General features: G+C 39.5%; 1 protein-coding gene across 2 annotated transcripts in view; it reads right to left on the reverse strand.

Moving 5' to 3' along the window:
• The window catches only part of cacna2d2a (calcium channel, voltage-dependent, alpha 2/delta subunit 2a), a 340749-nt gene that overhangs the window by 237379 nt on the left and 90183 nt on the right, over positions 1 to 13187 (reverse strand). For both annotated transcript variants that reach the window (XM_017708409.2, XM_017708410.2), the window contains exon 3: positions 9812 to 9928. In XM_017708409.2, the coding sequence (XP_017563898.1) occupies positions 9812 to 9928 (117 nt within the window). The remainder of the gene's footprint in view (positions 1 to 9811; positions 9929 to 13187) is intronic.

Below are 13187 nucleotides of genomic sequence, written 5' to 3' on the forward strand. Positions count from 1 at the left end.
CAATACCATTCGCCAAACGTGTGGTCTGATCTTCAGAATCTGACGAAATCAGAGTCATAAAACCGACCCAATAAAAAACTAAAAAGCTGAGTGGAGCTTGTTACGGTGACGAAGCAACAAGCTGCTGGTTAAGGAACTATAATTGGCGGAAGGAACTGAACATTAAAACATATTAAACGCCGCATTCACGGCCCAATTTATTCATTTATTACTCTATTTATTTGACTCTTGTATAAAAGCAATAGAACACGAGAGGGAGTGTGTTATCGTGACCAGCTGTGATGTTATTTTGCAATAACACACTCCCTCTCATGTTCTATTGCTTAAACGAAAACACAGTAATAATAATATTCCCGATCTTCCTTCAGAGAACGTTGGAATTTTGGAACCAAGAAACAACAACAAACAAATCATACACATTTAAGCCAACATGGAAAGATCCATTAGATCCTCAGCTGGCAGCAAGCATCACTCTTAAAAGACATTCCTCAAGGGTTCTTTAGTAGAAAATGGTTCTATATAGAACCATGAACACTCAAAGAACCCATTGCATGTTTAAAGGGTTCTTCAGATTGATGGCAAGTGCTATAGATGGATATATATATATATATAGAACCTTCAATATTCTTCTAACAATAGAAGAACCCTTTTGGCTGCTGTAAAGGACCATTTTTAAAAAGGCTCTATATAGAACCATCTACAGCACATTCCCCATCAATCTGAAGAACTCTCATGATACAAAAGAAAACACTTTAATCATGCAAAGGTCCTTTACACTACACTCTTTAAAAAGATGGCTCTTCAATGGTTCTTTAATAAAGAAAATGGTTCTATGTAGAACACTCTTTGTATGATTAAAGGGTTCCTTGCATCATGAAAGTGTATTTCAGACTGAAAGAGAATGTCTTATGTACGGTTCTATATAGCACCAAAAAGGGTTCTGCTATTGTATACAAGCTTGACATTGTAACAACAGAAGAACCTTTTTTGGTGCTATACAGAACCCTTTTTTAAAAAGGTTCTGTATAGAACCATACACAAGACATTCTCCATCAATCTGAAATACACTTTAATGACGTAAAGAACCCGTTAGTCATGCCAAGGGTTGTTTGAGTGTTTATGGTCGTATATAGAACCATTTGCTTTACTAAGGAACCCTTGAAGAACCATATTTTTCCAGTGTCTAAGGCTTACTTTTCAGGGACTTCAATGCAAACTGGTTTAGTTATGCTTGGGTTATAGAAATATGTAATAAAACTGTGGGTTTGCTGGTGGGTTCTGGCCATTTAAGCATTTTTAATGAGGTGCAAGTATGAAGAACCATTTCCAAGTTTAAAGAACTTCCATATAATGATTCTTTACTTACACCAAATACACATACATCCAAGCCAAAAACCATATAGGAATCTTTATTTGAAAAAGTGCACCTCTGAATATCACCATTGTTTCTGCTCCTCTATTTCTGAGGTCAGCATTTCGCGAGCAGGACTGACCTAAACTTTAATTTAGATTCATCCTTTTGTTTTTCTCACAGTGCAGCGGCACAGCTAATCACTACTTTTCCAGTAAAGCCTGAGACGTGTTTTCCGGATGTGAGGATATGACCCCACAGCTGTCCAGCAAGCTGGAAGCTGAATCAGACAGCGTGATGGGATGTGTCCAGTGTGTCCAGACCACAGGCTAACGATGGGTCAGCTTCTGCAGTGTCAGCTGGTTTAGAGGCAGGAGAGCAAAAAGCCATTAAACTGTAAAACCACAAAGCTGGGCTCATCTGACAATCACAACAGCTACTAGAGGCGTTTCTGTACACAAACACATTATTTTAAGAGGCATAAATAATTAAATGCAAATATGTTTCCTCCAAATATTTCTAATACAGTTTGCATTGTTAATTTTTTTGAACAAAATTATGTTCCCAAAATTACATTTGCTTTGCTGTTCCTCTGAGTTCAGTAGAGAAGTGGTGTTTTACAGCAGGTTAGTCAGATCAGGAGAAATAGCATCTTTAATCACATTTATAAACTTAATGTTTGATTAACTGTGTTGTGGTAATGTAGTACATATTACTTTATTTCCATATTTCCATGGCACCTGTGCAATTGCATATGGAGCAGGGAACCCTCACAGCCTTCAGAGTGTTCAGAGCAGGTATATGAAGTAAGAAATACATTTTTAATTAATTTAATTAAATCATCAAACATGCTGTATTAAAACTCTACAAATATTGCAGTAATACTCTTCTTTCATAATTAAGTTATGTTAAAGGGTTAAAATCCTGAAACGCCATTATCCAAGGACTTGTATCACTATCAGGACTTTTTCCCTTTGTTGGTTAATTATATATAATATATTTTTTTTAAAGGCACATCGGAAACACACTCCTTCTTTGTGTAACATCATGGGAAAGTCGAAAGAAATCAGCCAAGATGTCAGGAGGAGAATTGTGGACAAGCCTGGTTCATCCTTGGGTGCAATTTCCAGATGCCTGAAGGTGCCTCGTTCATCTGTACAATTATATGCAAGTACAAACAAGATGGGAATGTCCAGCCATCATACCGCTCAGGAAGAAGGCAAGTTCTGTGTCCCTGTGTTCTGTGCTCTGTGTTCTGCATTGGTCCGAAATGTACATTAAACCCAAGAACAAAAGCAAAAGACCTTGTGAAGATGCTGGCCGAAGCTGGTAAGAGTGTGTCATTATCCACAGTGAAGCGAGTACTGTATCGACATGGACTGAAAGGACCACTCTGCCAGGAAGACGCCATTACTCCAAAAGAAACATAAAAAAGCCAGATTAATGTTTGCAAATGCACACAGGGACAAAGACTGTTTGGCCATAATGACCATCGTTAAGTTTGGATGAAAAAGGGGGAAGCTTGCAAGCCTGAGAACACCATCCCAACTGTGAAACACGGGGGTGGCAGCATCATGTTGTGGGATTGTTTTGCTGCAGGAGGGATTGGTGCACTTCACAAAATAGATGGCATCATGAGGAAAGAAAATTATGTGAAAATACTGAAGCAACATCTCAAGACATCAGCCAGGAAGGTAAAGCTTGGGCGCAAATGGGTCTTCCAAATGGACAATGACCCGAAGCATACTGCCAAACTGGTAACAAAGTCAATGTTTTGGAGTGGCCATCACAAGGCCCTGATCTCAATCCTATTGAAAATTTATGGGCAAAGCTGAAAAGGCATGTGCGAGCAAGGCGGCCTACAAACACAGCTCAGTTACACCAGTTCTGTCAGGGGGAATGGGCCAAAATTCCTGCCAACTATTGTGAGAAGCTTGTGGAAGGATATCCAAAACGTTTGACCCAAGTCATACCATTTAAGGGCAATGGTACCAAATACTAATGAAATATATTTAAACTTTTGACTTAGAAGAAAGTAATAAAAATTGCCTTAAAAAATTCCCTCTCTCATTATTCTGGCATTTAGCAAATAGAAATAATTTTGGTAATCCTAATTGACCTAAAACTAAAAAAAATACATATGTCTTTTTATATAGTGTATGTAAACTTCTGGTTTCAACTGTGTGTATACACACACACACACACACACACACACATATATATATATATATATATATATATATATATATATATATATATATATATATAATAAACAGTGATTTTCTGGATGTTAGTGTGTTGGTTTACCCATTTTCAAGCCTCTCCTCGAGGAAGCCCAGTATTATATGTAGTTAAAAAGCAGCTCCTGGTTTGACCAATCAGTGCTCAGTAAATTGTGCTCATGATGTAATCGATGATATTAACGAGTCTCTGTGGTGGCTGTGAAGGTGTCCAAGCAAAATACGGACCCAAGAAATTCTTGTGACTTTTTATTGTTTTTATGTTTATTTGAATTGTGAATATGACTTTATTCTAATGTATACTGTGATAAACTCACTGCTGAGATAAATTGTTCAAAAATTTGCTTAGATGCCTAAAACTTTCGCAAAGCACTGTACATACATATGTGTATACACATAGCCAAGTGAGCTCTCCCACTGGTTAGGACTTCAGAAACCAGACAGAAGGCCTAAAATGTTAGATTAGCTATTAAGGTGACAAAAGTCACCAAAGTGTGAAAGAATGACTGTAAAACTACAAAGACACAAGGCCAAATAAACGTTAGTGTCGTTTACAAACTCTGGATAAAACATATTCATGTCAAGGTTCAACTGAACATGTTCAATCTAGAATTTCCAAAAATATCCAAAGTTCATGCGCACCAGTGTTAGCTTCATGCTAACATAATATTAGAAATCTTACTAGCGCTAGCAGAAATAAGCATTAACATATAGGTGCTTTGTTTCAGATTTTTCAATTAGAACTGAAGACCCAGCTTCGTTCGCTACTCTATGCAACACATTTTAGTCACACTTTTAGCGTCATGTTTGTGCATTTCTAGGGTTACTTAAATGCAGCTATTTACTAGCATTAGCACTTCTAAAGCGCTATAATGCTGTGCAGTGTTACTTCCATTTCTACTCCAAAATATGTTGGTTGTGTAGAAGCATCAACTCTATTATTACTATTGGCACAGAAAATGGTGGGGAAAAAAGTCTAAAACTAAACTGTTTCTACCAGTTATTTGGCTTCCAGTCAATAAATATACTTGCTCGTGTCTTGTTTGAGCCACACCCACTTCTGGTTCATATAAAATACAACTGCAGCACCTCTGAACACCACTAGTAGCACCACTGAACTTGTATAATATGACAGCTAATCAAGCGTGGAACTGTCGCTCAAACCAACACACACAGCACAGAGCTGTCAGACATACTGACTCTGAAGAAGTTGTGTAAGTACGTGGCAGCTGCTTGACGCATACGCAACACACAAGCACCACACACACACACACACACACACACACACACACACACACACACACACACACACACACCTGTCATAGCCTACATTTGTCTCTCAGATCCTGTAAGTGCTTCTCTCAGCAGCCACTTTCACTCAGCACTACCAGAGCACCATAAACCCATCAGCCTATCTGAGCCAAGAGTGCTACCTAACATATCTTTGTCTTTGTCACCTTGATCACCTTAACTTGATCTGCCCCCGCAGTACTTGGTGAGCGTGCATGTCCTCGTGGTTTGTAGTAAAATGGAGCAGCATGTAGATCTGGAGCTTTCTGTGTGCTGCTGTTTTTCTCATCACTGAACAAAAGATCCATACTGTCTTTACTGCTGGATGCACTGGGGTAGTTTATGATCAAGCATGTGCACCACACATTCAGAATGCAGTCCACAGGTTCTAGGAATAACTGACAAATGTTTATATGAAAGTTCTTTAAACCTTTAAAAGTTTCTTCAAATTCACAAATGTTTTCAAGGTCTCTTTGGCATCATGCGAAGAAACCCTTTAAACGCTGTCAGAACAAAACCTTGCATCTCCATTTTAGTTGTTCTTGCTGTTATGCTGAAAAAATGCCAGCTGATCTTTACTGTGTCAAAATTTCTTCTGAATGGACCAACAGAACTGGTCTAAAATGACCTTGAATCAAATCTTGCTACATTATCTTCCAGTGAAAGTTAAGGACACCTTTCCCTTCTGCTGTAAAGTCATTTTTTGGAGATACAAGGTTTTGTTATGATGATATATTTCTTTTCCACAAAAGAACCACAAAAGACTGGGCTTTCTTTAATGTCCACTGCCAAGAAACAAAGTGGCAACAAGCTAAACAGCAGGAGATGATGGAGGGTCTGCTGCATTTTCATCTTCATTTTTCTGACTGAAACATCCCTGGTTCAGCCAGATGGGTCAACATTAGCATGGTTTGTACTGTTTGTAGGTTGGTACATTCCATTGTAACAGTTATGATATGTATACCAGATTAACTGCCCAATACTAAATGGCTAAATGACAGCTAACAGGGCCCAGTTAAGATGGAAGAGAGATTTTGTTAATCAAGCCCTCTGTAGTTTTAAATTGCTGACAGCCAAAATAGTTTTAACAGGTGAGATATTCCTTTAATGTACCTGGTCTTCTTTTCTGTATGTAGATAATGCGCCACAACCAGCTCTCTCCCTCCAACACCACAGGCTGCTTCTATTTTTATCCTGCGTGTCATAAATTCTGTTGATTTTATTAGGCTCTTAACAGCCGCTGCTTTAAATTATTTGCATTAATTTTATGTCCGGTGCATATTTGCGTTGATGAGATTGCAGGTAGTTTACTGATGCCTCAATTGAGGGAACATACAGGGAGCGCCATAAACTGCATCAACATTACACAGGTTATGTGCTTTTATTAAAGAATGCAGAGGACAGTTCAGTCCATCTCTCCTCATCTCTCCTGTCACTATCAGTGCGCTCTCGCTCTCTTATGCACTCTTCCATGCTCCACATCCTTCTCTCTCTCTCTCTCTCTCTCTCTCTCTCTCTCTCTCTCATTTCCCTCCTGCTGCTCATTTTGAAATCAATGAATTTCAGAACTTCATTTCCTCGCGTTTTCCATTTGCCTGAAGGAACATTTTCATTTGACATTTTCTCTCCCTTTCCCTCTCTATCGCTCTCTCTCTCTCTCTCTCTCCCTCTCTCTCTGGAGCAGGTTGTCCGTAGGGGTTTGGGTGATGGTTCTGTCTAGCCACTGGCACAGCGCTGACCTCATAGCACCAGTCCTGTCCAGTTCTGTCTAAAAGACTTTTGTGATGTCAAACACACCCCGCCGCTGCCCGTCCTCCGAGGCCTGTGCTGTTCTCCACACATTCACAGCATCCAGTCTTCCATGCACTGCCAAATATCGCTGTGTCTAGTCTGAAAATGTGAGCTGACTGATGCGGCGCTAATTCTGATGCTGGTTTGTGTAATTTAATGTTAGCCTCAGGTTAAAGCCCACAGGCACTATATCCCTATCACAATTTAATTCAGCAGCAAAATAAATCGTGTTTCTCGTGGCAATTCAGCCTGTCAGAAAGCTACCCATCAAAATGCACATGTCTGAGAAAATGAACATCTCTTCACCTCCAGTCCTAAAACCTGAAGCTTTAATATGCGGCTTCTAACATTGCTAATAATAAAAGATAGCTGCTAAATGACATCATGCTAGCTGATGCCTTCAGCGTTCATTCCTCGCTGGCTCCCTATAAGATAAATATATATTTATATAAAAATATATAAATATATATCGCTGTTGTCGGAACAAAACCTCGTATCTCCAAAATGGTAACTTTACAGGAGAAGGAAAAAACATACTTAACTTCTAATGTAAGTCAATGGAACCAGGGGTCTTTACAAGTAATGGGTCATTCCTTTTGGTCCCTTCATCATGAAATTTACACACAACGTAAAGGGTGACAGGTATTTTCAAACTATGTCAAAAATTGAAAAAAAAAAAAAAGCAAAAATGGAGATACGAGGTTTCGTTCCAACAGCAGCTGTATATATATATATATATATATATATATATACACACATATGCCTGTTACAAGTGACACGCAAGTTTCATGATGAATGGACCAAAAGAAACGTCCAAAAATTACTTACATTAAAATTACTTACATCAAAAGTAACGTAATTTTATTTCCTTCTCCTGTAAATTGATCATTTATCAATCAAATTGCAAGTAGGTTGTTTTGATTAAGTAAAAGTTAAGTAAAAGTCAACAAAATACAGGCAACTACTTGTAAAATTAAACTGTTCAGAAATGTTTTTGTTATTAATTTATATTTTATTTATATACATTTTTTTTTGCCAAAAAACCCCTCTAATTTATCATTTCATAAACAAAGCCGCGTAATAGATACAAGTTTCTTTTAAGTGCAATATTTAACATTCTTTAACATAAAACAAGCAGGTAAAGAGCTGAAAACGGCAACATGTTATCAGTGCCTATAATTACAGAGTATGTGCAATACAGCATTCATTTGTTGTTATAATAGTATTGTTATATCGTTATAAATCTGAAGTTATTAGAGTAGTTTAGCCCAGCTGTAAATTGATATCACTATTTCTTCATTGTACTGAATTAGCACAACTATGTGTATAAATATAAGTATGATTTACTTAAGTGTATAAAACAATAAACATGTTTTGTTCATACTCAGTTCAAGGATTTATTTAATGGGAATAAACAATTTGAGTTAGTCACGCGGTTTAAGAGTTCCTTCAAACCATCTGAGTTGACTTTCCTTGTCAGGATTAACAGTAAAGCTGTGAAATTTAGAGTTTTATTCTTTTTTTACCACAAATTATGCTACAGTTTGTAGTGTGCTATTTTAGTGACATTCACTTTAAAACAGGTTGTTACAGTTTTACAACAGAGGGTTCAAACAATATTTCAGCAAATACACAGACAAATTCCAGACATCAAGAAGACAGCTACTACTGATTTTGGCTACAGCTGTATGCAAAACTTTAAAAGAAATACTATTTTCACTCAGAAAATCATCAAAATATGCCAGTTGACCGGGGATGCCTAAGCTCTTGCTTATGACTGCATGTTTTTTTGTCCATGTTTATAGATAATAGTCATATACAGTCATACAGTGTCAGAAACCATATTAGTAAGTCTAATAGAGATAACAACTTGACACAGTTTGAGGCACATGTGCGATGATCCAGTGATAATTCACGTACATAAGCTTCCATTAGGTGTTAGCATTAGCTTTGTAACTTTAGTGCAAAACTGAAGAACCAAAGTTCAGACACTAAGGCTACATTTACACATCAGGTAAAAGTGGCCCAAATCTTTTTCTCTGTATGTGACACAGCACTGCTGAGGCTCATAAACATGTAGGCTGATGTTTCTGTACCAAAAAATTAGAAGAGATGTATCATGACCGCTCCACATAAGTGACCGTGGCCGAATAACCTGCCCTTTTTACTGTGAACTCGAACGCATTCTGGGTGATGAGCCCAACTGTCAACCATTGGAACTACTGTGATGCTGGCAAAGACGAAACTGAACCTTCGGGAGTGGCAGGCGTTCGTTGGCAGTTATAATTGTTTACCTCTGGACGAGTCGCCTCGTGAAGCATTGCTCTTTTTGGCCGGTTTAGGAGCTGATCTGTTCAGACTGATGCCGCATACAGATCATATACAAAAGATAATGTGAACAAATAAATCGAATTTGGCAAGAAAATCTGATTTGGGCCACTTTTACCTGCTGTGTAAACATAGCCTAAGACATCTTGTCTGTTTGACTCTATCCGAGGAAGAAACTGTGTAAATGTGTTTTTTTTTGGTGAACTACTGCTTTAAGTCAGTTAACACAGCTGATGTTTACTCCCAGTTCTGGCCAGGAGCCGATCCTTGAGGGTTAGCGGTGCAGTGCTGTGGAGATGTCCTGCAGATTTTTAGGGGGAGCAGACTGGCGCAAGGCGATCTCATTACCTGCTTAGTTAAGCAGGCTAATGCAGCACCGTGGGCATCGATAATATGTTTTAGAAATCCAATTTTGTCTTATTGGAAGAGACAGAGGATCGATCCCTGGGTTTTAATGTAACGATAAGGACTATGTTGATATCTGCCTGAAAACACAACAAATGCGGCGATGGACATGCTGGGAGGTTTCTTTTTTCGTGCACGTGTGCAGCAACAGTGGCTTCTGTACTCTATGCCTTCTATTTTAGGTACACTCTTTATATGCAATATCTAGATTTATTGGCAATATACTCAGAAGCGTACTCACTCAGCACAAAGCACTATTTACTCTCAGAGAATCTCTCCCTTGGTAAAACAGCTTAAGCAGCAACTTACAGGCTCCGAGGAGCAAAAATGAAACATTTACATCTGATATCGACTCGACTAACCACACTCCAGCGTGCTATAGCACAGTCCCCCCTCAGCCACTCACCTCCAGGGCTTTCCGCTTGCTGTTGAGCAGCTTGGCGATGTCTCGAGCCACTCTTTCCACCAGATCCTTAGGCGAGTTCCTCCTCACATCAAACTGACTCCTCTTTTCACTGTAAATCTGCAGAGGGCAGAGGGCAAAGGACAAGGGTTACCCACTTTCCATCAATTACACAGCCTATCGGTAAAGGCCAGGTCAAGATGTGCCCATAAATTCTAAGTTAAATAGTCTTGTAGATGCAGCTGTTAAAGGATCTGGTCTCAGACATGAAGGTGTATCAAAAGAAATAAGGAAAAAAAGTACTCATATATTTACTTTGATTTACTTTATTTATCCAGCAATTGATTCTAGGTACTTGTTCTTTCTTCAACAGAACATAGCTGTGCTCATCATTCCACATCAAGGCTTTTTCCATGTTACACTTCAAAAAATGGTCCATTTCAACCTCAAAAATGTACTTCATGTAGTAACAAGCAGTCTAGCTTTAGTTTAAATGAACAAAAGCAATGTTTTATATCAAATCAAACCTCAAAAAGTTAAGGCAACCTCAAATCACAGACTGGGGCAAAACAACGGATCTATCCATGCTCCGTCCATATATGCATCCTTTTGTAGCAGTTTTTGCAAGCATGGACAAGTTTCACAGAACGTTGATGAGAAACTTTGTTCAGATTAGCTATATAACCATATATAACAAGTTACTTTCTTCCAAGTTGCACTGTGTTGTTGCAGCAAGTCAGAACTAGGTAGGTTTAAACTATAGCAATAAATCTGCTGCCATGCTAATATTAGCTTGATTAGAAAACAAAATTAAACACCATCTTTCCTAACAGCGCGACCTTTCACACACAAACAAAATAAATATCATCTGACTTTACTCAAAACCCTAAATTTAATTTAACACTGCCGCTGCTGGTATCCCAGGTGGTTGCTAAGATATAGCTAGGCCATTGCTATGGAATCCCAAGCAGCTGCTAATATGTTGCTATGGCATCTCATGTGCTTGCTGAGGTGTTACTAGGCTGTTGCTGTTATTGACAGGCCAGTTATCCAGTGGATTAGCAAACAGTGGCTTATTGGAGTGTCATGATTCACTACTTGACTTGCATCCTATGGCAAAAATAACAAGTGCCTAAAATGGTCGGGTTATTAGAGCAGTCGACGTTATTTAAATAAAAAAAAGTATTTGAAACAAAAGAATCTAACACACTAGCCACATGCTAACATGCCAGTCACAATTCAACAGTACAATACATTGTGATTCACTGTATTGTTACATTCCTTGTGTCTTCACTTATTAAACACCTACAAAAATATACTTTCTATTTTTATTCCTAATGCGGACAGCAACAGTTCCGAAAACAGAACCGCTGATGGAGGTGAAGGACAGTGGCGAGAGAGGAGGACGGATTTAAGGCTCGGTGTTCAGTGTGTCAGCGATTTCCGTTTGATTTACAGGCAAGAAGGCTGCTTATTCCTGTCTGACTCAGCAACACGCTCTGTAGCCCAAACAGTCTAGCAGCCCAAGGGACTCCCACTTATCCCCACTACCCCAGGGACTCCATTACCCACAAATCCGTCTCTGTCAAACTGAACACTGGGTAAAGAGAGCCAATGGCAATTTCTGTGACCAAGTAAAGAAACAGGGCCTGTTCATAAGCACTGCAGGAGACACACTCCGAGCTGCAGTCTCTAACGCTGTGTGGTGACAGTGCGCTAGCTTACAAGCAGACAGTCCCTGAGATAACACATAAAGCACTTCTCCAGTGCTTTTCAACCTGATCTCTATCTGTTCTATCTGTAGCATAAGGTCAATTATCATGGACAATAGTTTCCGTGTACTTAGAAATAAACACAAATACTGTTGGCTTGAAACATACAGTACTGAGCAAAAGTCAGACCATCCTTTTGTTTAACTTCCAGTCAAGGCCAGGGTCCCTTGACAATGAACAGCTTGTATTTAATGGCTGTTTTGGTGGTCACTGATGTTTACACAGTACTGTACTTAGAAGCCAATGGACCTGCGCACCTTCCGTTACAAGTGTGTTTCCAGTTCATTGGTTTTTAGTTATTTTACTACACACAGAGAAACTCTTCTAAATTACTGTTCATGGGACTCAACCACTATGCAGATAAAGCAGATCGAGATTAGGCTGAAAAACACAGCAGTATTTCTTTAATGTCAGTACTAGTGAACGGGGACAGGCTAATCAGTTAATGCAACACGCTGCTATTTGTAATAGGACGGCAAAAATAAAAGGATGTGCCTTCGTAGCCTAGATTTTAAACTGTTCTGCTCATTATTTTTGGGACACAATTATCAAGCCTTGGCAAAAAGTCATTAGGGTGCTCAAAAAATAGAGCGTGGGCACACATACGCACACACAGACACACATTTGGAAGGGTATGTGGAGTAAGCCATTACACGACTCTTACCAAAATACATAAAAGACCAATATGAGAGTGGGCTGATATCAAATTGATTAGCTACAAGCCCCCTGCATTTTAAAAGCTTGCTTCTCCAAATGCCTTCAAATTTGTTACTAAATCATTATTCACTGCTTTAATGTCTGCTCTGGGCTTTCTAGACTCATCTCCACTTAAGAAATGCATGGGAACGCTCTTCTAGGACACTTTTTTATTTGCACTGCACTTCTCTATGTCTTACTCTAAGCTGACACCAAGGCTACACTGGTGTCAGGGATGGGATAGTACCCCTAGCAGACTGGTGAGGAATGGTGCTTCCACAAATTCAAGAGCGAGCAGCAAAAGAGGCAGAGCTCAGTGAAAGACCATGACAATTGGGACAGCACTGCAAGACTCTACGGGAAAGATGGCCTGACGAGGCTCAACGAGGCCCAGCACGTACAAGCGGCACTCATGCCTGCATTGATGGCATGGAAGGTGGTGGAAAGAGTGAATGGCGAATGGCTGGAACACCAAAGTTGCTGCAATTGCCCCCAGTTGCTGGAGATTTGCTGTTGCACACTGTGGGAAGAAGCGAGTGGCCTATGGTGTTTGTGCTGGCCAGGGCTGTGCACATGCCCAGGGACATGGCTCAAGCTGGTAGATCACTGAGGACAGTCAACCTTTTAAGGAGAAGGGCTATGTGGCGAACCGCTTTTGGCTGGTGCTGGCCTCTAGATGGCTCTAGATACTGACAGCCGTGCTGGGAGGACAATGAGAGGCATGTGAAAATTGACTATTTGTGTTGTTTATGTTGTTTCTCAGTGTGTGATATGCCAGTAAGTGGTACGTGTTTACTGTGTTGGTGAGTGGGTTTAGTCAGCATGAGTTGGTGGTCAAGTGTATGGCTAATGGTGACCTCCCCCATGTAGCTCACTGTTGGACAGTGCTTCAGCATTTTTAACCATCTGTC

The sequence above is a fragment of the Pygocentrus nattereri genome, chromosome 26, assembly GCF_015220715.1.
Source record: "Pygocentrus nattereri isolate fPygNat1 chromosome 26, fPygNat1.pri, whole genome shotgun sequence".
Classification (NCBI taxonomy): Eukaryota; Metazoa; Chordata; class Actinopteri; order Characiformes; family Serrasalmidae; genus Pygocentrus; species Pygocentrus nattereri.